The 24,402-nt window shown below is 55.2% G+C and overlaps 1 protein-coding gene across 2 annotated transcripts in view; it reads left to right on the forward strand.

Annotated features, from left to right (window-relative positions):
• Window positions 1-24,402, forward strand: part of CELSR1 (cadherin EGF LAG seven-pass G-type receptor 1) — a 197,580-nt gene that overhangs the window by 142,214 nt on the left and 30,964 nt on the right. For both annotated transcript variants that reach the window (XM_064283360.1, XM_064283361.1), the window contains exons 10-22: window positions 1,751-1,936; window positions 3,578-3,691; window positions 4,724-4,898; window positions 6,367-6,508; window positions 8,622-8,742; window positions 11,190-11,373; window positions 12,627-12,728; window positions 13,627-13,721; window positions 14,416-14,625; window positions 16,053-16,236; window positions 18,852-18,998; window positions 20,418-20,619; window positions 21,860-22,027. In XM_064283360.1, coding sequence (XP_064139430.1) covers window positions 1,751-1,936; window positions 3,578-3,691; window positions 4,724-4,898; window positions 6,367-6,508; window positions 8,622-8,742; window positions 11,190-11,373; window positions 12,627-12,728; window positions 13,627-13,721; window positions 14,416-14,625; window positions 16,053-16,236; window positions 18,852-18,998; window positions 20,418-20,619; window positions 21,860-22,027 — 2,030 coding nt within the window. The remainder of the gene's footprint in view (window positions 1-1,750; window positions 1,937-3,577; window positions 3,692-4,723; window positions 4,899-6,366; window positions 6,509-8,621; window positions 8,743-11,189; window positions 11,374-12,626; window positions 12,729-13,626; window positions 13,722-14,415; window positions 14,626-16,052; window positions 16,237-18,851; window positions 18,999-20,417; window positions 20,620-21,859; window positions 22,028-24,402) is intronic.

A 24,402-nucleotide genomic window follows, 5' to 3' on the forward strand; every position in this document is an offset into this window, starting at 1 on the left:
CATTTCTTTGTGTGTGTGTGTGTGTTTTAATATACGTATATTTTTATTGTGCTTTAGATGAAGGTTTACAGAGCAAATTTAGTTTCTCATTAAACAATTAATACACATGTTGTTTTGTGACATTAGTTACCAACTGAGCTACATGTATTATTTGTTTTATGAGTCTGTCTAATCTTTGGCTGAAGGCAAACTTCAGGAGTGACTTCAGTACAGAGCACAGTACAGAGTGTCTGGGGAAAACCAATTATGTTTTAATTCAAACATAGGTTAACTCCAAGAGAGCAAAGGCTCTGCCTGATTTGTTCACCATTTAGGTCCAGCACCTAGCAAACACACAATGGGTGCTGACAAAGGAAAGAAGGAAGGGGGCAGGCCCCCAGGCCAGCTGTTGTGTTTCGTTGCTGTTGGCTACCTTGAGGCAGTAGTAGGGACTTAAGGGACTTAGCTCATGAAGTCATGCAGACTAAGGTCCAAATCACAACAAGAGGCATCATTTAGTAAGTGCTTGTTGTGTGCTGGGCACACTTACGGTGGATTGACATATAAGATTTTAGTTAATATATTTAAATATCACCACAGTGGTTAAGAGCTATGGCAGCTAACCAAAGGGTTGGCAGTTCAAATCCACCAGCTGCTCCTTGGAAACCCTATGGAGCAGTTCTACTCTGTCCTGTAGGGTCGCTGTGAGTTGGAATTGACTCGACGGCAACGGGTTTGGTTTTGGTTATTTTCCTGTGCAGTAAGTTCCATTAGAAACCCAATTTTTTAGGTGAGGAAATAAGCTTTGAGAGGGTTAGTGATTAGGCCAAGGGCATGCAGGTATTAAGGGCTAAACCTGATTTAAACACTTGGCTCTCTGACGCTCAAGTCCGGGCATTCCCACCGAACCAAAGCACCCTGTGCATTGCTGGAAAGGGTGTGAGTCCATCCTCAAGGAAATTACAGCCTGGAGACGAGAGGGGCTCTAGGGCTTTCAAAGGAAACTAGAGTAGGATTGTGTTCAGTGGTTCAACAAAGACCCCCTCCCCCTCCGAGCACCTTCTCTGGGCCAGGGACTGGGTCATGCCAGGTACTGGGGCTACAACGGAGAACATAAGCCAGCCTCTTGCTTTGTTGGTAGCTCCAAGTCTAGTGGGGAAGCCAGGCCCTATTCAAGTAATCACACAAGTACTACACAACACTTGGTTAGTAACTGTGATGAGTGCTTCAGGGAAGTTCAGGGAGCTAGGAAAAACTTTTTTTTTTATTGTGAGCTGAACTTTTTTCTACTATTTTTTTTTTTTTATTGTGCGTTAAGTGAAAGTTTACAAATCAAGTCAGTCTCTCCTACAAAAATCTATATTCACTTTTCTATATACACCTAATTGCTCTCCACCAATGAGACAGCACACTCCTTCCCTCCACTCTCTCTTTTTGTGTCCATTTGGCCAGCTTCTGACCCCCTCTGGCCTCTCATCGCCCCTCCAGACAGGAGATGCCAACATAGTCTCATGTGTCTACTTGATCCCAGAAGCTCTTTCTTCACCAGTATCATTTTCTATCCCATTGTCCAGTCCAATCCCTGTCTGAAGAGTTGGCTTTGGGAACGGTTCCCGTCTCGCGCTAACAGAAGGTCCGGGGACCGTGACCACTGGAGTCTGGGGACCATGACCACTGGAGTCCTATTTCTTTGTGTTTTAAGTGACTGCGAAGTATTGTGTATTTTGCCATCACTGGCTCAGTTGGTAGGTGTGGCTCTCCTTTCCTACAGATCCTGGATAATTACGTCCAGTTTGAGGTGTCCCACGGCCCCTCTAATGTGGCATCCATAATGCTGTCCAGATCACGGGTTACTGACGGGGAGTGGCATCACCTGTTGATAGAACTGAAGAGCGCCAAGGAGGGCAAGGACATCAAGTACCTAGCAGTCATGACTTTGGACTACGGGATGGACCAGGTGAGTGGTCACCTATACCCTCTTCAGAACAGATCTCTTGGTCGTGTGAAAACAGAGTGGCCCCTGGTATTCATTTCCCAGGGCTTCTGTACCAAGGCACCTCAGATGGGGGCCTTAGAAGAACAGGAGTGTATTTCTCTCACAGTTCTGGAGGCTGCTAGGAGTACAAATTCAGGGTGTCATCAGGGCCACGCTCTCTCCAAAGGCTCCAGGGGAGGATCCTTCCTTGTCTCTCACCATTTCTGGTGGGCCCAGGCATCCTTAAAGCATCTTTGCATGGCCGTCTTCTCCCTCTGCCTCTTCTCTTTTATAAGGACAGCCTCAGCTGGGATCAGGACCCACCCTACTCCAGTATGGCCTCATGTTAACTGATATCTTCAAAGACCCTGTTTCCAAACAAGGTCATGTTCACAAATACCATGGGTTAGGACTTCAGCCTACATTTTTGGGGAACACGATTCAATCCATAACACCTCTTAATGTGCCAAGACCTGCTGGAGACCTTGTGGATTTGGGGGAGCATTTGGATCCAGTGTTCCTTCTCACGCTGGGGTCCCCAGAGCCTGTGTTTTACTCTCCATCCCTGCAGTCAGGACTGGACCTCGTCCACCTGTGTCCTCGCTCATGCCTGGCACACCCCGTTAGCACCCTCCCAGCAATTCCACTGAGCAAAACTGTATTGAGCAACGACTGTATACTCGGCCATGTGCCTGTAGGGGTACAAAGACTGACAAGGCCAGGGTCCTTGCCCTCAGAGTGAACAGCGAGTGAAGGTGAGGGGAGCAATGAGACCCAGGTATCAGAGAGGTGCACCTGGCCCAGGTGGACGAAGTAGCATTCCAGGCAGAGCACTCCCAGGAGACTTGCGCCAAACCAAGCTGGATCCCTGCAGGCAGCAACACGAGGTATTTTGTACGAGATACTCAGACACGTAAGGGGCTACTTGTGATTCTTAAGTGCTCCTGCATTCTAGATCCACCCTACCCCCCAGCTCTGAAGACAAACCCCTGCAGCGTTCCAGGTGCAGGCCTCCTTGGGGCGGGGAAGCTGGCAGAGACTTCCTGAAATTCTTGCAATTGCAGATGGAGTTTCTGTCCACTGAGGTCTTCATAGTTTGGTGAGCACTGGGTTACAAGTGGCTCTTTAGTGGTCAGCCGGCTACAGGGTGGGGAGAGTTGCCCACACTCCCCACGTTGGCCAGCTGGGCTGGATGCTGATGGGCATCCTCAGCTGGGTCTCCTCGCCCTGGCATCGCAGGTGTCAGTCTCCTCGCCCTGGCATCGCAGGTGTCAGTCTCCTCGCCCTGGCATCGCAGGTGTCAGTCTCCTCGCCCTGGCATCGCGGGTGTCAGTCTCCTCGCCCTGGCATCGCGGGTGTCAGTCTCCTCGCCCTGGCATCGCGGGTGTCAGTCTCCTCGCCCTGGCATCGCGGGTGTCAGTCTCCTCGCCCTGGCATCGCGGGTGTCAGTCTCCTCGCCCTGGCATCTCGGGTGTCAGTCTCCTCGCCCTGGTATCGAAGCTGTCAGTCTCCTCGCCCTGGCATCAAAGCTGTCAGCCGTGCTCTCAGCACAAAGCTGCCCTTGGCCTGGCCTCCCCTGGGAGGGCTGCTGCAGGGATGGTGACGTTTCCTGTCTTTGCACAGAGCACAGTGCAGATTGGGAACCAGCTACCCGGGCTAAAGATGAGAAGCATCGTTGTCGGGGGCACGTCTGAAGACAAGGTGTCCGTGCGCCGAGGTTTCCGGGGCTGCATGCAGGTACGGAGAGTTCAGAGCCACCCTCCACCTCCGCTGGGCTGGGAGGGGGCCGCCAGCACCATACGGGTGCCGTTGGTCAACCTGCTAGTTTTCAGAGTTAGTTTTTATAAATAATTTCCCCAATAGGCATCTTGAACTTAACATGCTGAAAACAGACATCCTGATTTTGAGCTCAGACGTGTCCTGCCCCAGGATCCCCACTGGGTCAGGGGCTCCCCCACTTCCTCCCCTCATCCCCCCATTGTCCAATCCCCGTCTGCCTTCATGGCGTGTCCTGAACCCAGCCCCTTGCTGCCTCCACTCCCACCCTGTGCAGACAGAACCCAGCCCCTAGTCCTAGTCCAGGCCCCTGGTCCCAGGGTTCTAGCAGCAGCCAGTGAGTTGCTTAAAAGGGGCTCAGCTCACATGCCCCGCCCTGGCCTCGCCTGGCCTCTGCTCCTCACACCACCCACTGCACCCAGGTGACCTGGTCCCGTGTGACCTGCGAGCTCGCTGCTGCCCCTCCTGCCATGCTTCTGCCACGGGGGCCTCCTGTCCTTGAACTCCCAGTTAGGCTCCTGTGTGTGCCATGCCTGGGACCCCCTTCACCTGGAATCTCCCTGCCTGGGACCCCCTCTGCCTACCTGCCCTGAAGCCAACGGAGCTCCCTGCCGCCCGCCCCCCCACCCCCCCACCCCCCCCCACCCCCCCCACCCCCCCCACCCCCCCACCCCCCCCCACCCCGGTCTGCACTGCCCTGTCTTTCTGGTTCTCTCATTCATGTTTTCTTTATACGGAATTACTACGGCTTTGTGTCCACACTGTTGGCCTCCCTCCCTGCCTGGAGCGTATACCTGACAAGGACAGGGTGACCGTCCTGCCGTGTCCCAGCACTCAGCTCCTGCCTCCCCAGCAGCTCCACCATCCCTGCTCTGTAGATAAGATATCCAACAGGGTCCTGGGGAGAAGTTGGGGTGCCCTACCCTCCACTGACCTCCTGAATCTCCTCCGGGTTCTTCTGGCCCTGAGCCTGACCAGCCCTCTCTGACCCAGGGAGTGAGGATGGGGGAGACATCCACCAACATCGCCACCCTGAACATGGACGACGCCCTCAAGGTCAGGGTGAAGGATGGCTGTGAGCTGGAGAGCCCCTGCGCCTCAAGCCCCTGTCCCCCCCACAGCCGCTGCCACGACACCTGGGACAGCTATTCCTGCCTCTGTGACAGAGGTGGGCACTGTTCCTTTGGTTTTAGAAATCAAGAGGGAAGCTGAGTCCAGGCGTCGGCTCGGTGGGTGGCCAGAGCCTGGGCCTTTGCTCAGCAACAAAGTAGCAGCCCTCTCTCAACTTTCAAATGCATTCTCCTGTCTGTCCTTTCTTGGCATACAGCAGACATTTCAGACTTTATTTTTTTTTTTTTAATAGTATTTTATTGTATTTTTGGTAGAAGTGTACAGAGCAAAACAGGTTCCCATTCAACCATTTCTACACATAACGTCCAGTGACATTGGTTACATTCTTCACATTGTGTCAACACTCTCATTATTTCCATTCGAGTTGTTTCACTCCCATTAACCTAGTCTCACAGCCCCCCAACCTTCTCAACTTTGCTTTAGAGTAGTTGTTGACCATTTGGTCTCATGGATAGTTTTTTAAAAGAGTGCAGTACTCAAGGTTAATATTCTTTATGAGCTAACCTGCTATTTAGCTAAAAGGTGACTTAAGGGGATAGTTTCATTCAAAGTTCAAAGAGTACCTCAGGGCAGTGGTCTCAGGAATTCCTCCAGTCTCAATGGGTCCAGTAAAACTGGATTTTTTTTGAGAATTTGAAGTTGTGTTCCATGTGTGTTTCCCTTTCTATCAGGATCAATCTATTGTAATCAGAACATTCAGTAACAGTAGCTGGGCACCATCTAATTCTTCTGGTCTCATGTAGATAGTTCTATAGACTGGTTCCTTCTTTAAATCTTGGGTTTCCAAATTTCTTTTTTGCTCCAGACAGGCTATGTCTTAGATGGCTGTTCACAAGTTTTTAAGACCCCATATGGTACTCACCGGACTAGAATGTAGGATGTAAACTCTATGAACTATATTATGCCAATTGACCAAGTTGTCCCATGAGACTATAACCCTATGTCTTCAAGAAAACTAATCACATGACGTGATTGGCACACAGCGAGATTGGAGCTAGAAAGTGAAAAGTACACATGCAAAAAAAATTATGCCTTCAGTGGTCACCCTAATTTTTGAGGTGCTAAAATCATTGTCAGCAGATACCCATCAGCCTTGTGTCCTGGGCTGGCTAGGCCCCCTCCATCACTGGCTCCCACCCTGCCTGGGGCAACTGCAGTAGACAGGCTCTTAGCCCCAGGGTCGTTGGGTCCACACCTCTCTGGGCCCCCCACTTCCTGGGGCAGCAATAGCAGATAAGCCCTGAACCCCAAGATGGCTGGTGCCTCTCCCCAGCCCTCGCCCTCCCCAAGCAGCCTTGGAGGCCTCAGTCCCTGCATTTGCAGGTCCAGCCACCTGCTGTTTGTACTCACCATCACTTCGTGGTGGCCCTGCCCCTTTCCTTTGCTGAGTATTGGGACAGCCGAGGCCCAGAGAAGCCCTGGGGTGATCATGACATCCTAACACAAGGGTCTCACTCTGTGATGTGGACCAACAGTGCTGAGGTAGCTGGCCCTTGTCTCCTCAGGATACTTTGGACGGAAGTGTGTGGATGCGTGCCATCTGAACCCCTGCGAGCACGTGGCCACCTGCGTGCATGCACCCAGCTCCCCCCGGGGCTACGCGTGCGAGTGTGGACCTGGCCACTACGGGCAGTATTGTGAGAACAGGTGAGCCCGCAGGTCCTCACCTTCCTCTGGGTGCCCGGCTACTGCTCCTCCAGAGGGGCTGTGTGCTACCTTCGCCCAAAGCACGTGTCTTTCTGAGTAACAAGAACATTTTTTATTTGCTTTCAAATTTGGCATCACACCAATCCCATGTGATCAGGTGTAACACAGCAGGTGGGCAGCGGGGCTGCAGGGAGGTGAGGGTTACGTGTAGGAAGTACTTGATCAGTGGGGTGGACATGAGCCCTGACGGGTCAGTGATCCTGCTGAAGCCCCAGCAGGGCAGCCACGTGCACCTGGGCTCTGAGCATGCCCTTTGCCAGCACCTGCCCACAGAACTCAGGTGTGGTTGTCACAGGTAAACCACCCTCCCAGGTGGGGCCCCTCGGGTCTTCATGACTCCACACTAGAGCCCTTCGGAGGTGATGTAATGGATTGCACATCTCCCTTGGCCACCTGCGGCCACCGTGGTGCCCAACGCCAGGGAAGAAGGAGCACATCGGCTGGCCCATGCTATTTAGAGAGAAAGCCTTGCTCTGCTTCTCTGCTCATTCTAGACCAGGATGGGGACTGCCATCCCTGCCTCCATGTCCTCGGGGTACAGTACAGCCCCATCCCAGGTCAGGGAGGGATGCATCCAGGGACAGCTTGGAGGAAGCGCCCTGGGAGTGCAGGGGCAGGTGGGAGCCAGGGAGGCTGTAGGGAGAGGACATCCCAGGTGAAAGCTGGCGCGGGCTGAGCCAGCAAGGAGCAATGGCACAGGGTGGTTTAAGGAATTTGGCGGGCTTAGTCCTGGTGGGCAGGGCCGGTGCTGCTCTGGTGGTGTGTCCTGAGCTGGGAGGCTGGGATATGAGGGCCTACCCAGAGTTCAGCGTGTGCAGGCTGCAGGGGCCAGCAGGAAACTGGTGAGATCGGATCTGGTTTTCGAGGGCCCACTGGCCACCATGGGAGTAGTTTGGAGCAGGCAGGGGACCAGCTGGGAGGTATTCCAGATGCACACCAAGGCTGCGGAGGGACGAGGGGAGGGGGACACACAAATGCTCTGGGATCCCTACTCTGTCAGTGCAGGTCCACAAACACTGACTGGACTGCCCTGGGCTCAGGTACCCTGCTCTGGTGGTTTGTATGCCTCAGGTGTGTACAGAGTCAGTACTTCATAATGGCTTTTCATGGGAGTGAGTGAGTAGGAGAGGTGATCACCTGGTGATCAGGCAGATAGGAAGGCCATTAGCAGGACAGTAAGCGGGGGGCGTGGTTTTGTTTTGGGGACATCAGCGGGAAGGTGAACCTGTGGTGATTGCTCAGGTGAGCAGTGGGGGTGGGGCCGGGGACAGAGGTAGCAGACAGCACCTGGGAGGGGCGGACTGGCCCCACCACCTCCTTACCTCCACATGTCTGCTGGGGGGCTCAAGAGCAGGACTGGGCCTGACGCCCTCTGAGCCCACCATGTCCCACGGTAGACCTTCCACATGCAGCTCTTTTGAGTTTGCTGATTTGAGGTCAGTCCCATCCATGGAAAGGCTGCTCGGACCATCCACGGGGATGGGAGCCAGCGACAGGCCCAGGAATCCTGGGAACAAGAAAGATGTCTTAGAAACCACCTTGTCCAGAAATTGGTGGGAACTTCCCAGCAGGTGCCCCCACGCGGGCGGCATCCCCCCCAGGTGGGCGCCCCATCCCCTGTGAGCCCCCCGGGTGGCTAGGCTCAGTCATCTGTGGAAAGCTGGCCTGGTCATTGGGGCCCAGTCATCACTGAGCCCTCATGAGTGATGAATACCACACTGCCCTGCCAGCCACGAGTGCAGTGTGCTGTGGCCCAAGGCTCCGCGTGGTTCCATTTGTGTCTTTGAGGTAGAAGAAAAAGACGTGAGAAAACGTGTTATTTTAAAACAACTGTTTTGTAGGGAGTCTCTCTCCAGCCGTGGGGCCCTCAAGAGCTGGGAGAGGGCACTAACTTCTCAGAGGCCCTAGGGGAGCCTGGGATGGTTGATGGGATGTGCCCCAATTGAGGATCCTAGCAGACACTTCTGTGCTGCCCAGGACCCCCCAGCGTCCCTTTTGTTCTGAAAAGGATATCAACACAATCTCTCCAACATCCACTCCGTTTCTCCAACAGAATCGACCTCCCGTGCCCCAAAGGCTGGTGGGGGAGCCCTGTCTGCGGACCCTGCCACTGTGCCATCCACAAAGGCTTCGACCCCGACTGCAACAAGACCACCGGGCTGTGCCAGTGCAAGGTGAGGACATGGAGGGAGGGCAGGGCTGAGCCAGTGGGAGGTGAGGACCTGGGAGGGAGGGAGGGCAGGGCTGAGCCAGTGTGAGGTGAGGACATGGGGGGAGGGCGGGGCTGAGCCAGTGCAAGGTGAGGACATGGGAGGGAGGGCAGGGCTGAGCCAGTGGGAGGTGAGGACCTGGGAGGGAGGGAGGGCAGGGCTGAGCCAGTGGGAGGTGAGGACATGGGAGGGAGGGCGGGGCTGAGCCAGTGCAAGGTGAGGACTTGGCGGGGAGGGAAGGTCAGTGCGAGGTGAGGACCTGGGAGGGAGAGCAGTGCTGCCCCAGTGGGAGGTGAGGATGTGGGAGGGAGGGAGGGGCTGAGCCCGGCACCCACCTCAGGTCCTGATCCCAGGGAGCTGGCACACATGTATGCACACACATCTACCTGTACACATGTGCACACACAGCACACAAATCTACCTGTATACACACACACGACATACCTGTAGACATTTGCACATGCACACAGCACACAAGCCTACCTGTACACATGCATGCGTGCACATCCACTGTACACATGCACACTGACTTGCACACGCCTACCTGTGCACACTCACTCGCACACACATCTATCTCCCTGTACACACATTCGCACACACGTCCTGAGCCAGAGAGATCAGTGTGCACACACACACACACACACCTGCACACATGCAGACACACAGGCACTTGAACACAAACCTGTCTGTAGAAACACACACACGTGTTTATGTGAAGCTGTGTTTTAGGCTCAGCTGCCCACCCACGTGCTCTTTGATGCCTGCACACACCAGGCTGTTTCCGCGTAAACTGGTTCAGACCCTGGGACGCAGAATCCCTCACAGTCGTCAGCCAACACCCGGCCTGTAAGAGGAGACCCAGCCATTTCTCTGAAGGGCGGCTCTTCTTTGACACCAGCCGTGGTTCTCCCCGCTGGCCATTTCCTAGTCCTTTATCTGCCTGCATGGATGCTGGCTGGAATTTAAGCACATTAGAAGCGTTCCTCCATTCCCGCCCCCGCGTGTTCGGGTGCCACAGCTGTGCGGCACAGAAAACCTGCTTCCCCAGATCTCTGAATGTTCGAACGTTCTTCCCTTCCAAATTGCACGACACCACCCACTCGACCTCACGCAGCGTCACCCACCGTGGGCGTCACTGGGTCCATGTCTGCTGTCGAGCAGCGATAACACAAAGCCCCGCAGATGTCTCGTGGTCGCAGCCGTGCTCAGCGAGGAACACGGCTGCCCCGCTGAGGTGGGGCTGACCCAGGAAAGGAGGTGGTAGTGGGGCGCCCTCAGGTGTGTCTGTTTAAATCAGAAATGTCCCAGGTGCCACACAGTGGGTACAAATGAGATGTGACTTGTCTCTTGACAAGCTTAAATGAAACAGGAGAACAGCGGCAGAGGGCCTGGCTCCGGCGGGTCACGCAGAGGAGGGTGGTGCAGCGTCAGCGGGCAGCAGGCGGGAGAGACCAAAACCAAAAGCAAACCCGTTGCCATCAGTCGATTCTGACTCACAGCGACCCTATAGGACAAAGTAGAACTGCCCCATAGGGTTTCCAAGGAGCAGCTGGTGGATTCGAACTACCGACCTTTTGGTTAGCAGCCAAGCTCTTAACCACAGTGCCACCAGGGCTCTGGGGGAAACGTTCTCATAATTTTTTTTTCATAAAAAATGGTAGAAAATGCAGAAAATAAAATTGAGCACAGTCTGACTTCCTGGGGTGACTGCGAACATTTTACTCTCCTTCCAAACATCACAATGTCCCATGCAGGTGGTGTCACAGTGTCACACAGGTGGCATCACAGTGTCACAATGCAGTTGGCGTCACAATGTCACGCACAGGTGGCGTCCTGCTATAGGCAGAGTGTGAGTCCCTGCAGAGCATAGGCACCTGGACATCGGCCCGAGAATCTGCCCAAACTACAGCTTGCTGGTTTTTTGGAGGAGGGACCTGCCAAGCGCGGGGTGGCTGGTAAATGGCTGAGCTGGGCGTAAACTGGGACTTTCCAAACCCAGAGCACATTATCTGGACTGTCACCTGACCTGGCAGTGACGGACATTGAGGTTTTTTTATTAAAAAATAATAATAATAAAAAAATAAAAGTTGTTCCTCATTTCTGACAATTTCAAAAAAAAAAAAAAATGCTGCAAGGGCCATGAACATCCTTAAGTCTCTGTTTGAGTCTCTGATTCTTTTGGGGACAAATAGGAAAGTGGCCCAAGGTACACGTTTGCTACAAAATAACGGAGGGAGCCTGTCGCCTGGCTGGGCTCAGGGAGTGTGGGCAGGGGAGCGGTGAGAGGCCCAGGGGCTGGGTTGGTAGCCACTGAGGATACACCGGGAAGGGTGCTGCGGTTGCCCGGGGGCTGACCTTCCAGAAGTGGGAGTCGAGGCTCAGGCGGTCACACGCCCCTCTTCCCTCTGCAGGAGAATCACTACAAGCCTCCTGACCAGGACGCCTGCCTGCCCTGTGACTGCTTCCCACATGGTGCCCACAGCCGCACCTGTGACGCAGACACCGGGCAATGTGCCTGCAAGCCAGGCGTCATTGGGCGCCAGTGCAACCGCTGTGACAACCCCTTCGCCGAGGTCACCACGCTGGGCTGCGAAGGTCCGCAGTGGTTCCTGAGCCCCTCAGGCCACATCATGGGGGCAGGCTGCTGGGGCAGCACATACATGTGTCTGCATGTGTGCGTGTGAGTGTCATCGTGTGTCTGTGTGTGCTTGTGTTTGTGCATGTCTCTGTCTCTGTGTGTCTACATGGGTATGGGTCTACATGTGTCTGTGTGTGTATATGTCTGTGTCTGAGTGCATGTGTGTTGCATGTGTCTGTGTGTGCCCGTGTGCCTGCATGTGTGCGTGTGTCTGTGGGTGTCTGCGTGCATGTGTGTGTTGCATGTGTCTGCATGTGCCTGTGTATCTGTGTGCGTCTATGTGCATGTGTGTTGCATGTGTCTGTATGCACCCATGTGTGTGTGTACATGTGCATTATGTGTGTTGCATGTCTGTGTGCCCGTGTCTGTGTGCCTGTGTCTCAGTGCATGTATGTCTGTGTGTGCCCATGTGTCTGTGTGTGCCCATGTGTCTCAGTGTGTGTATGTCTGTGTTTGCCTGCGTGTGTGTGTTGCATGTATCTGTGTGTGCCTGTGTTGCAGTGTGTATGTGTGTGTTTGCCTGTGTGTGTTGCATGTGTCTGTGTGTGCCTGTGTGTCCGCGTGTGCCCGTGTGTCTGCATGTGCCCATGTGTCTGCATGTGCCCGTGTGTCTCAGTGTGTGTATATGTGTGTGTTTGCCTATGTGTGTGTGTTGCATGTGTCCGCGTGTGCCCGCGTGTCTGCGTGTGCCCGTGTGTCTGTGTGCCTGTGTGTCTCAGTGTGTGTATATGTGTGTGTTTGCATATGTGTGTTGCATGTGTCTGTGTGCCTGTGTGTCTCAGTGTATGTCTGTGTGTGTTTGCCTATGTGTGTGTGTGTTGCATGTGTCTGCGTGTGCCCGTGTGTCTGCGTGTGCCCGTGTGTCTGCATGTGCCCGTGTGTGTGCCCTTGTGTCTCAGTGTGTGTATATGTCTCTGTGTGTTTGCCTGCTTGTTTGTGTGTGTGTGTTGCATGTGTCTGTGTGTACCCTGCACACTCCTGGGGAATGCTCTGCAGGTGGCTGGTTGGACTGTTTCCTTTGCCTTTGGAAGCCTGGCCCTGCAGAAGAGGTGTGGTTAGAGCCTGAGTCCTCCCAGTTTGATTCTACCTGGTGGAGGGTAGTGAGTGGCCCAGTCCGTGGGGGACAGAGCCTCCCCTAGGGAAGCGCGCAGGGCAGGCGGTGTCCTGGCTGGCCGCACGGGGCTGAACTGTCCTCTCCCACTGTTTGTAGTGATCTACAGCGGCTGTCCCAGGGCGTTCGAGGCCGGCATCTGGTGGCCGCAGACCAAGTTCGGGCAGCCTGCAGCGGTGCCATGCCCCAAGGGCTCCGTGGGTGAGTATCGTGGCCTGTGGCCTTCCCTGGGTGAGGAAGCGCACCGAGGCTACTCATTGACAGGGCCCACAAAATCGTCAGTGTCAGCAGACCGTCTGAGGAGCTCTTCAGCCCGAGCGTCAGGGGGAAATAAGACGTCTTCCTTAATGTTGTTGTGTGCCATTGAGTCGGTTCCAACTCATAGTGACCCCACGTGACAGAGCAGAACTGCCCCGTAGGGTTTCTTAGTCTGTGATTTTTACAGGAGCAGATCACCAGGTCTTCCTTCTGCAGAGGTGCTGGGTGGGTTTGAACCACCAACCTCTCGGTTAGCAGCTGAGTGCTTAACCACTGAGCCACCAGGGCTGCTTTTTTTATAGCAGACAAAGCAGACAGGCGTGATGCAAAAATGAGTGGTGTGGCTCAAGTCCGGCCCGCGCCCATGTCCTGCTCGGTGCTGCCGCCCCCACTGGGGAAAAGGAGCTGCGGTGGTCACAGCACTGGCTTCTCTTTGTAAGATGGGGTGACTGCGTCTGCTCCTGGAGATGGTGCACGGAGAGCGTGTGGCGCAGGCGGGGTCCGGCTCACGCGGGCGAGGCGCGTGGACGTCACTGGCACTGTGCATGGTTTAGCTGGCTTCTTTTTCACAGTCTTGCACGAACGTTCACTCTTATTTCCCAGACGGTTCAGGTAGACAGAACAGCCTGGATGTAGATGTCTGGGCAGCTGTAGACGTGGCCCTGCAGGACACAGCAGTGTGTGTGGTGGCTGCACGGTGTCCTCTAACCGTGTCGCCCGTGTCTTGGCCCCTCAGCCCAGTGCGCCAGGCCTCAGCAGACGCAGGCTGGGACGTTAGCACAGACATGCGATGGCTCCCTCTCCCAGTGCCAGGTCCGCTTAACGGTTCTTGGCTCTCTAGGAAACGCAGTGCGGCACTGCAGCGGGGAGAAGGGCTGGCTGCCCCCCGAGCTCTTCAACTGCACCTCCTCCTCCTTCCTGGACCTCAAAGTCATGGTAGGCAGACCTCAGAGAGAGCATGCAGGGGCCCCGCGTGTTGTGGGGGACGGGGTGAGGGCAGGCGGGATTGCACAGATGCCACGCGTCTGGGCAGAGGCCAATGGGGGCTCATTCCATGACTCGGGAATATTCGGGGTCACTGTCTGTTCTGGGGCCCCACAGCCGAGCACCTCCCTTTCTGTCACCCCACAACCAGCTCTGGTGTCTTTGGTTTTGCAGACTCAGGGCCCCGATATTCAAGTCTGCTCATTCTCAGATTCCGTCCAGTTTTCACCTCATTATATTCTTGTGCTCCTTCCATTTAGCCTTTTTTTTTTTCCAAGAAAAAAAAACTTGCTGCCGTTGAGTGAATTCCAACTCATAGCGACCCCAAGTGTAACAGAACACAACTACTTCATAGGGTTTTCTCAGCTGTGATCTCTATGGAAGCAGACGGCCAGGGCTTTTCTTCCGCAGCAGCACTGGGTGGGTTTAAACCACCCACACTTTGGTTAATAGCCAATCGCAAACCCTTTGCACCCCCAGGGTCCCGGCAGGTCCTACTTTTTCTAATTATCCACCAACATTATTTTGGATTTCAGAATTTTTTAAAGTCCGCTTCTGACAGATAAGCTTCCACCAGAAATTCGTGAACTCCTGACGGCCGCTGGAGTAGCTCTGAAAGCCTTCTGTTTGCTCCCGCTCCTTCCAGAACGAGAAGCTGAGCCGCAACGAGACGTGGCTGGATGGCGACAGCTCTGTGCGGCTGGCCAAGGCACTGCGCAACGCCACGCGGCACACTGGCGCCCTGTTCGGCAACGACATCCGCACCGCCTACCAGCTGCTGGCCCGCGTCCTGCAGCACGAGACCCGGCAGGAGGGCTTCGACCTGGCAGCCACGCGGGACTCTGGCTTCCACGAGGTGGGACAGGCGGTGACTGTGGCCAGAGTGGAGCCTCAAATGGTCCCTTATTGGCACCGCCTTTTCAGTAGAAACCCACAAACACTATGTAGTTTCCCCTCGAAGGAGACGTGGCAAATAAACGTCCTGTCTGTAAGAGCATCCCCCTCCATAAGGACCTTGCCTGCAGTGGACACCAGTCAGCTCTGTCCACCAGCATCACAGGTGACGAAGGACACTTTAAAAGAGATTGAACACAAACTTACTTTCATGGCATTTTTACCCACTTTTTAAGGAAACCGTGACCATTCCCGAGCTGTCCGCTACAGTAGCTGAACAGTGACAGAGTGTCACATAAAGCAGCTGACAACAGCAGGCAAGAGGGGCTCCCAGGGCTCCGTCCCAGCCCGAGGCCTCCTTGGGGAGCGGACCCCACACAGTCGGCCCCTAACTCGCTCCCATTCTGAGCGGCCTGGCAGGCAGCTGCGGTGGTAGCCCATGTTCTAAGTGGTTTAGGGTACCTCACCCACTTGTTCCTCACACATCCTATGTCACAGTTCTGGTATCACCCCATTTTACATATAAGGAAACTGAGGCCCAGAGAGCTACGGGGTTTGCCCAAGGTCACACAGTTCGTTGGGGAGGTACCCAGAGGCCCCTGCCCATTGCACTCTGAGGGTCTGCTGCAAACGCCCATGCCTTTGCCCGGGCGCCCTCCCGTTAGGTACCCAGGCCCCAAGAATACTGGTGAGCAGGCATCCCTTTTGTCCTGACATCTGTGACCTGCTCTGGAAAGCCTGGTCTCATGCTTCCTTGTTCACACCTCTCCATGACACCCCCCGCCATGTCCATGGACACCCCTTGGGGCCCGAGCAGGTCCCTGGCCTCTTGGAATCCAGACCTGAGGGTCTGTGCTGACAGGTTTGCCCCCCCACTCTGATTCTTCACAAACGGGAGCCCCCACTGGTTTCTGTACCAGACATGGCTCAGGGACCCCGCGGAGAGCCCCACCTCCCCCCAGGCCACCCGGCCACCACCCTTCACATATGCATCAGGGTACACAGGAGTCAGGGACATCCCCAAGACTCAGCTGAGGAATCACTGATCCCACAGCCTTGGGGCTACCTGCTCAGAGGAGGGGTGGCCCTTCGCAGCTACCTGGTTTACCTGGAGGGGACCACTGATGAAACCAGGGGTGTCTCCACACGTGTCTCGGGACACAAACAGGGAAACCTCCACAGGGCTCCTCTCTGTAAAGTTTCCTGCCTTGAAAATTAACGCCAAAAAACTCTCCCCACTCTGGTCCTGCCGGCTTGGTCTTGACAATGTGGGGGCTTTCTAGAAGCTGCATTGCTCCTGAGGGCAGCTGGGTCTCTGATCACTGGGCATGTGGCCACATGGCCCATGGTGGACTGAGGCTGAGCACCGTCCCTCTGTCTGCCCGACAGGATGTGGTGAGTGCGACCAGTGCCCTCCTGGCCCCAGCCACCCGGCCTGCCTGGGAGCAGATCCAGAGAAGTGAGGGTGGCTCGGCAGAGCTGCTGCAGGGCTTCGAGGCCTACCTCAGCACCATGGCGCGCAGCGTGAGGAAGACCTACCTGCTGCCCTTCGTCATCGTCACCCCCAACATGAGTAAGGGCGGGACCCGTGGGGGGCCAGGCTCATGGATTCACCACGCCTGGGCTGTGGCCTCCAAAGGCTGAGCTGCCTGGGGGTCTGGGGGGTACAGCCCCCGCCGCCCGGCCACTTGCTTAGAAAAGTGACATCATGTCCATGTACCTCCACATTCCTGGCTGTGTCCATTGGGGGGCCATTGGGAAGTTGAAGGTGATCCATGATAACACACCTCACCCCTCCAGCCCCGGGGTCGATGTGGTCCTAGGCAGAGGAGGCTTTGAGCCGAGGCCACAGCGCAAGGCTGGCGGCCCAGCAGGCCCCGGGCACTCAGTGCGGGCTTTCTAGTGACCCTGGGGGTGAGTATGTCACCTCTGTAGCCTCGGCCGAGCACCCACAAAGCGTGCAGGATAGGCTGTTCAGGGTGGGAGGGAAGGGTGGGTTTCTTCATGCAGAGCAGCCCCCAGGTGGTAGAACCAGCCCCACCCACTCCACACAGATAGAGCTGACAAAGTCCCTGGGGGGCGGGCCCCACATGAGGGGCATGCGGTCAGCACAAGGGGTTGTCCCTTCAGAGGGATTGGCCCATCGATTAGCACAGCAGACTCCCCCTACTGTTTGTCACGGGCATGGCCAGGTCCCTAACCTGGGAGGGGCCCTCAGTTACTGTCCAGAAGACAGGCTGCTCTAGACATCCAGGGTCTGACCCGCCCTGCCCTGGGGTGGAGGTGGGCTCATGGGCGCCCTGCCATAGTTGGAGGCAAGATGGGAGGGTAAGGCCCCCACATGCCCACTTTCTGAAGAGGAGCCCTGGTGGCACAGTGGTTGAGAGGTCAGACTGCTAACCAAAAGGTCAGCAGTTCAAATCTACCAGCCACTTTTTGGAAACTCTATGGGGCAGTTCTGCTCTGTCCTTTAAGGTCACTGTAAGTTGGAATCGACTTGACGGCAGCAGGTTTAACATGTCCCAGAAGAGGTCCTGGCCAAACCGCCTGCAAGCTCAGGGCTGCACAGGACCCAGGAGCACGTGGTCCCCTGCACATGGACCCCCCCACACCTGGGCCCCCCTGCACCTGGTCCAGCCTCCAGAGCCCTTGGGCAGAATCCCAGACTTGTCCCCTTTGTGCCACCCCTCCAGTGAGGGGCTCCTCTCTCCCAGGTCGCCTGGTGCCCTCGTCCTGGGAGCCCTCCTGCCCTGGGTGAGAGCTGCCAGCACGTTCTCCTTGGACCTCTGTGTGCTGAATCACAGGTCACCATGTCCACCCTTGGTCTCCTTGGGGCCAAGGACCCTGCTCAGCCCTTCCTCCTGCAGTCTGGCTCTCACACCACCCAACCATCAGTGTCTCCAGAGCCGGCGCCCACCCTGCTCCTGCAGGTGGTGAGGGCACCACTCATACTGAGAATAATGGATCGGGGGCTCAGCAGGAGACTTGGGGCATCTCCCTGGGGGACACAGGTCACTACCTAGCCCTGTGACGGCGCCCCTCAGAGCAGGGGCATCAGCACAATGCAGAGGTACCCCCACAGGACAGACTTGAACGTGTCATGCACCAGTAGAATCTAGAGCTCTCGGGCCTGTCTCAGGAGCCACTTAGGCTCTGCCTCCGGGAGTTAGAGGGAGAGAGATTGGGATGGGGCTCCCGCTGTGAGCCGCTCTCTCAGGGTTATGTGTGGAAGTCTCATTGCCTCCTGTCCTGAAGGAGCTGTAGGGCACAGCCACACTCGTGCACTGACTGCCTGGGGTGTGCACCACACTGACAGTAATGCCGAGCACCTGCATAGCACCCTGCACACGTGGAATGCCATGCAAACGTGTGACATGCATGTGTATAGTGACATGCATCTGTAACACCGTGCACACCTGTAATGACATGCATACGTGTAACACCATGAAATATAGGTAACACCGTTCACACCCATAATGACGTGCATATGTGTAACACGGTGCATATAGGTAACAACATGCACACCTGTAATGACGCGTGTATGTGTAACGCCATGCGTATATGCAACACCGTGCACACATTGAATGATGTACACATGTGTAACAAGCATGTGTGTAACCCCATGCGCATGTGTAGTGCCATGCACGTATGTAATACCACGCAATTGTGTAATACCATGCCTGTATATAACCCCATACACACATGTAACACCATGTACACGTGTAATACCATGCATATGCGTAAAACCGCGTACATGTGTAATGCCGTTTATACGCGTAACACTGCGTTGTGTAATGCTGCACACGTTTAACACCGTGTGTGTAATGTCGTGCATACATGTAACCATGCGTGTGTCATGCCACGCACACGTGTCACGCTACGTTCACACGTAGTGCATGCAGCACACTGGCCTCCCAGGATCTCAACCCATCACAGGCCCCAGCCCACTGGCTCCTGGACACCACGTTAAACACCTGAGCTTGCTCCCGCTGACTCCCTTCACACACGGGTGTTCTCCTGAATGAGTGAGCGGGCAGAGAGGACACGGAGAGGTGGAGCTGGGTCCCCTGTCAGAGGTGCTCGGTTAGCGACGGCAGCTCTGGTCGATCGGAAAGCAGTAGTGGTTCCAGGAAGCTCCCGTGAGTGCAGCTGGGGTTTGTGTGTGACTGAAATGAACTGTCCCCACAGTCCTTGCCATCGACATCTTCAACAAGTCTAACTTCACGGGAGCCCGGGTGCCGCGGTTTGAGAACGTTCGCGAAGAGTACCCGAAGGAACTGGAGTCCTCGGTCGTCTTCCCTGCAGACTTCTTCACACCACCTGAGAAGAAGAAAGGTAAAACCACCTAGGAGATGACTGCTGCCGTCTGGGGCCGGAGCACGGCACTTTGCAGGAATCCTGGAAAACGAGCCCCACCGTCCCCACCGGCAGCCCACTCGAGGGGCGGCCGGGGCGTGTGCTGGTGTCAGAGCTGATTGGCAGGCATCTCAGTAATTTATAATGTGACAAATAAGCGAGCCCTTGGAACTGCACGTGCGCGAGCCCTCCTCGGTGTGCAGTGAGGGGCTGCCCACACGTGGGGTCACCATGTGTAGGAACTGACTTGGCGGCAATGCGTCTGGTTTTTTTGGTTTTAGGTTCACACACTTAGAACAGGTAACAAGCAGGAGGGCCACACACCTTGACCGTCCCCCTCCCCAGAAGAACCCAGAATCGTGCCTGTGTATCATGCTTTAAGCCAGGAGTGTGATTATACTACAGAGTGGCTTAAATATGTGAAATTGTTTTCAGGTGTTTTTCATAGCTCGCTCTCAGCTACTAAAAACTTCTTCCCAGAATAATACCCGTTGCCGTGGAGCCAACCCTGTGTGTGTCAGAGTAGAACTGTGCTCCAAAGGGTTTTCAATGGCTGAGTTCTGAGAAGTGGATCACCAGGCCCTTCTTCTGAGGCATCTCTGGGTGGACTCGAACCCCCAACCTTTGGTTAGCAGCCAGGTGTGTTCACCGTTTCACCACCCAGGGACTCCTAAACATTCCATAAGGGATAATTTAAAATTTGAAATGTTTTCAGTAAGTTGGTTTTTCACATTCATTAGCAAATGTATTAATAACTTTTTTATAAAGTTACTGAAATTACAATTTATAAAATCATTTTAAAACACATTGTGTGAACCTGGGGAAAAGAGATGGAATAGGCTGCCACAAAGGCCCCTAAGTGGCCCAAACTTAGGTTAGCTATGCTCGACTACTACCCTAAAGGTTGGTGGTTCGGACCCACCCAACAGCACTGTGGAATAAAGTCCTGGAGATCTGCCTGCATTAGGGCTACCATGAAGAAAACCCTAAGGAGCACAGTTCTGCTCTGTAACACACGGGGTCGCTGTGAATCGTAACCGACTTGACGATGATGGTTTGGTCTTTTGGGTGTAGGCTCACACATTTATAACAGGTGACAAGCAGGAGGGCCCCACTCCCTGGCCCTCACAAAGTTCCATGCTGTCTCTCTCTGTTGCATCAGTCGCTGAGTTTTTCTGGTTATCTGAGTGCTATTTCTCATGCCTTCAGTCTTTCAAAGCGGGCTTTACTCAGATGTGGGGTCACACCAGGTGCCGACCCGTCTTACAAGCTGTGTGTCATTTTGGGCTTGCTCACCCCGTGATGCCTGCTGATTGCTGAGAAGCACCAGCCCAGGGAGCATGGCCTGGCAGGACAGAACTGGGTACGCAAGCCTCACCCTCTGTGCCCTCGTTGCAGAAGGCCCCACGGCCAAGCCGCCCAGCCGGAAAAACGCCCCGCAGCCAGCACACCTGGGGCCCAGCACTGAGAGGGAGGCCGTGTCCAGACAGCGGAGACACCCGGACGAGTCCAGCCAATTTGCTGTCGCCCTGGTCATCATCTACCGGACCCTGGGGCAGCTGCTGCCTGAGCACTATGACCCTGACCGTCGCAGCCTTCGGTATGGCCAGGTGCCAGGCTCCCGAGGGCCTGAATCTCAGCCACCCAAACAAGGTTATACCAGACCCTTGCCTGAGGAAAGAGACCCTACCCATGTTGGTCCTAGTCAGCCGTTGCCTCCTCCTGCCTCGTCCCCGCTCCTAGCCCTCCATCCTCAGGCCTCAGCTCCTGGCACACCCCAGTGTCTCTGCCAGGAAGGCCCCCAGGGCCCATTGTAAATCTGCCCACACCCACAAAAACATGCTTCCCGTAGCGGCCCAGCACTCACAAGGGCGACTCCATAAAGACTGGGTGAAGTCAAGGATCCACCCACAGGAGCGTCACGCCCTCAGAGAGGCATGCACACTGAGGCCTCTCTAACTGAACCTGAAAGTCGTTTCCTAGAAGCTTCCCTGGGCTCTGCAGCCTTCGCGTCCATGACCCTTACTGACTGGACGATATTCCCCCACAAGCTGTCTTAGCCTCCTAGGGCTGCCATGACAAAGTACACCAACAGGTGACTTAAGAGAAGTTTGTTGTTCCGCAGTCCTGGAGGCTGAGAGTCCAAAGTCCGGGTGTCAGCAGGGCTGAATTCTACCCAAAGGCTCCAGGGGAAGCTTCTTCCTCGTCTCTCCCAGATTCTAGTGGCCCTGGGCGTTCTGGGCTTGAAGCCACAGATAATCCCTCATCACACGGCCTTCCTGTCTCCCTGTCCCTTCCCTTCTCCCCTTTTATAAGGACACCACTCAGATGGGATCAGGATCCGCCCAACTACGAGCCTGTGTTAACTGAAAGCATCCTCAAAGGCCCTATTACCAAACAAGGTCACGTTCACAGGCGCCAGGAGTTAGGACTTGAGCACATCTTTTTGGAGGCACAGTTTTCAATCCACAAGAAGCTGTAGTGTGTGTCTCCAGCTTCCTTTCAGCAGACATTTAAGCCGTTGCTTCTGTTTTTGCTGTTACATACTACGGGGCTGTAACAGCTTTGTGAATACACCTTCTCTTTATTTCTGAATTTCTAACATCCACCTTTTGCCCAGAGGTGGTGTGCCTCCCCCCATGTGCTCTCTGTAGTGGTGATAACCCTGCTTTGGGGGTGAAGGCGGTCCCCCAGGCCTGCTGAAGAGCAGGGTCTCTTTCCCATGCTCACAGTCTGCAGTTAGGTGCTGACAGAAGGACGGCTGACCTCTGTCCCCGGGTGTGCATGTGAGTTTAAAATGGACGTTTCCTCAGCGAACTTCTGCCTGGTTCCCGTGACAGGCTGCCCGGCCGGCCGGTCATCAACACGGCGGTGGTGAGCGCGGTGGTCTACAGTGAGGGCGCTGTGCTCCCCAGCCCCCTGGAGAGGCCCGTCCTGGTGGAGTCCATCCTGCTGGAGACAGAGGAACGCACCAAGCCCACCTGCGTGTTCTGGAACCACTCAATCCCGTGAGTGTGACGCTGCTGGAGGCAAGGGCGGCCATCTCCTACCCCGGGAGCGTGACGTCTCAGTGTGAGGCTTTGCTGAGGCTGGAGCTCCTGGCAGGTCTTAGACACCCAGGCTGGCTGAGTGTCCCAGGGGCCTTCTTTCCTGGCCTGTTGCTCCCCTCCCAGCCCCCATGGGGCAAGAGGCTTATCCTCCAGCTCTGTTCTTAGAGGCGTGAGAGTCTCCATAGGCGCACACACAGAGACATGTACACACACATGCACACAAAGACATGCACATGTGGAGACATGCACATGTGGAGACATGCATGCACACAAATATGTACGCACACATGCACACAGGTGTTCACAGTGTGTATATATGCACACAGAGATGTACACACGTGGAGACATGCATGCACAAGACATGTTCGCACATGCACACAGGTGTTCATACGTGTGTGTGCACACGGAGACATAGACATGCACACACATGCATGTGCACATATACATGCAGACATACACATGCACATACAGACGCCCCAAGAAGGGTCAGTGTTGGAAACGGGCCGCTCCCCTGCAGGGCTCCTGGTCCACTGCCACACAGCGCTGCAGCTTGTGTCCTGGGCCCAGGAGCCCCTCCCCCTGACAGCGGCAACTCTCAGACATGCATGTGGGTCTCTATATCAGACGGGCTCCCCGCCCTCTGCCCTGCTGCGAGGCCATCGCAGCACAGCTGCTGGGGCTCTTTTACCCCAGAGGGGCCACAAGTTCCTTAGTTTTCAGCCCGTCTCAGACAAGCGTCCAAGGCCTCCAGCAGACTGTCAAAGGCATGCAGTGGCTCATGGTAGCGAACGCTCTAGCATTCTGAGTGTTACTCATTCGTTCACACAGAATGTTCTAGGAAAAGGTATTCTATAGTTATAGAAACGAAAGTGAGTGGTTTTTACCCACAGGTGAGGCTTTAGGGTCGTTTTCTGTTGTCTGAAAGCCAGCGGGGCTCTTGTTTGTTTCTTTAGCGGCAGGGCTTTCTGTGTGAGCCCCGACTTGTGGGTGCCGGGCTGTGTCTGCTCCCTGTTTCTCCGCTCGTTTGCTTTCCTGGTTCCATCTGGATTTTAGTAGAAAACAGAGCCGAGCCCTTGCCACGCGGCTTTGCTTCGTTGAAGGGAGGCCAAGCACGGTCTCCAACAAGAACGACTGCTGCTCCTCCCCACGCCAGTAGAGGGTGCCGGCAAAGGGGTGCCACCCTCCAGGAACAGAGGGAGTGCAGCCGAGCTCCCCCACCCACCCCACGCCCCCACGCCCAGATGGTGTGCTTCTGGGAATTCCTGTGTGATGCTGCATTCCCTAAAAACACAGATCCGCTGGATCGAGCTAGAGGGGACCCTTTCAGGTGCTGAGCTGGGTGTGCTGCCCGGGGTGAGCCAGCAGATACCCTCCCCTTGGGGCAGCATGTTTGGCAGCCAAAGGGACCAGCGTCCTTTTGCCCCTGCCACGGTACCCTCCAAAGCCTCGTTAATGAGCAGCCAGCCCAGTGTGTGGGGTACAATAGGCGCTTGGTTTGAAAAGGAGACAATGGCGGGATCATTTTCATGACGAGGGAAGTGCTGCTGTGAGACGCCTGGCCAGCTCTCTCTCTCTCTTTGGTCACTCCTGGCAGTCAGCTATTGCTATAATTACTGCTCTCCTCTTTGGGTGGTATCATCCACAGATCTGAAAGCTCTTGGCAAACGCATATTAACACTCACGTCCCATTTCACAGATGAGTAAACTGGGGCTCAGAGGGGTTATGTGATTTTCCCAGAGTCAGCAGGGGCGGGGCAGGGCCCTCCATGAGGCCGAGACACACCTCCCCGCAGCTCGTTATTTGGGACTTCCCAACAGTAAAACCCGGGTAATAATAGAGCCGGACTTTCCGGCCGTTCCCGTAAAAGATTGTGCAACCTGCAGATGAATAGGTGAAACGCATGTGAGAAATTATTTCTTAAATCATTTAGGCTCAAAAGGAGGCTTGAGTACAAAGTACCTGTTTTAACCACGGGCCAGTGTTTCTCATACAAAGGGATGCCGAGTGGGCCTAAGACGCTGCCATTTAGGTTTTATTGCCGGGTGGCATGGAAGACTTGAACTTCAGAAAGTGCTCATTAGAAGCCCTCAGCAGCCACAAAAGGGAAGGGAGGCTGTTCACACAGCCCTGAATGACAGCGGTCTGTTGTTCCAGACAAAGGCGACCAAAGGTGTTTGTCTTCAGGGCATGATGATGTCAAAGGAAGGCAGGTGAAGGCTACGCCACAGCGTCATTGGACTTTCTGTGGGAGCAAGTCACTGCCGTTAGCATCTGTCCGTTCCTTTGACTGAGGCTGGTGGACAGGACGGCTGCCCCCCGGCCTTCTGTGATG

Source organism: Loxodonta africana, chromosome 4 (assembly GCF_030014295.1).
Source record: "Loxodonta africana isolate mLoxAfr1 chromosome 4, mLoxAfr1.hap2, whole genome shotgun sequence".
Classification (NCBI taxonomy): Eukaryota; Metazoa; Chordata; class Mammalia; order Proboscidea; family Elephantidae; genus Loxodonta; species Loxodonta africana.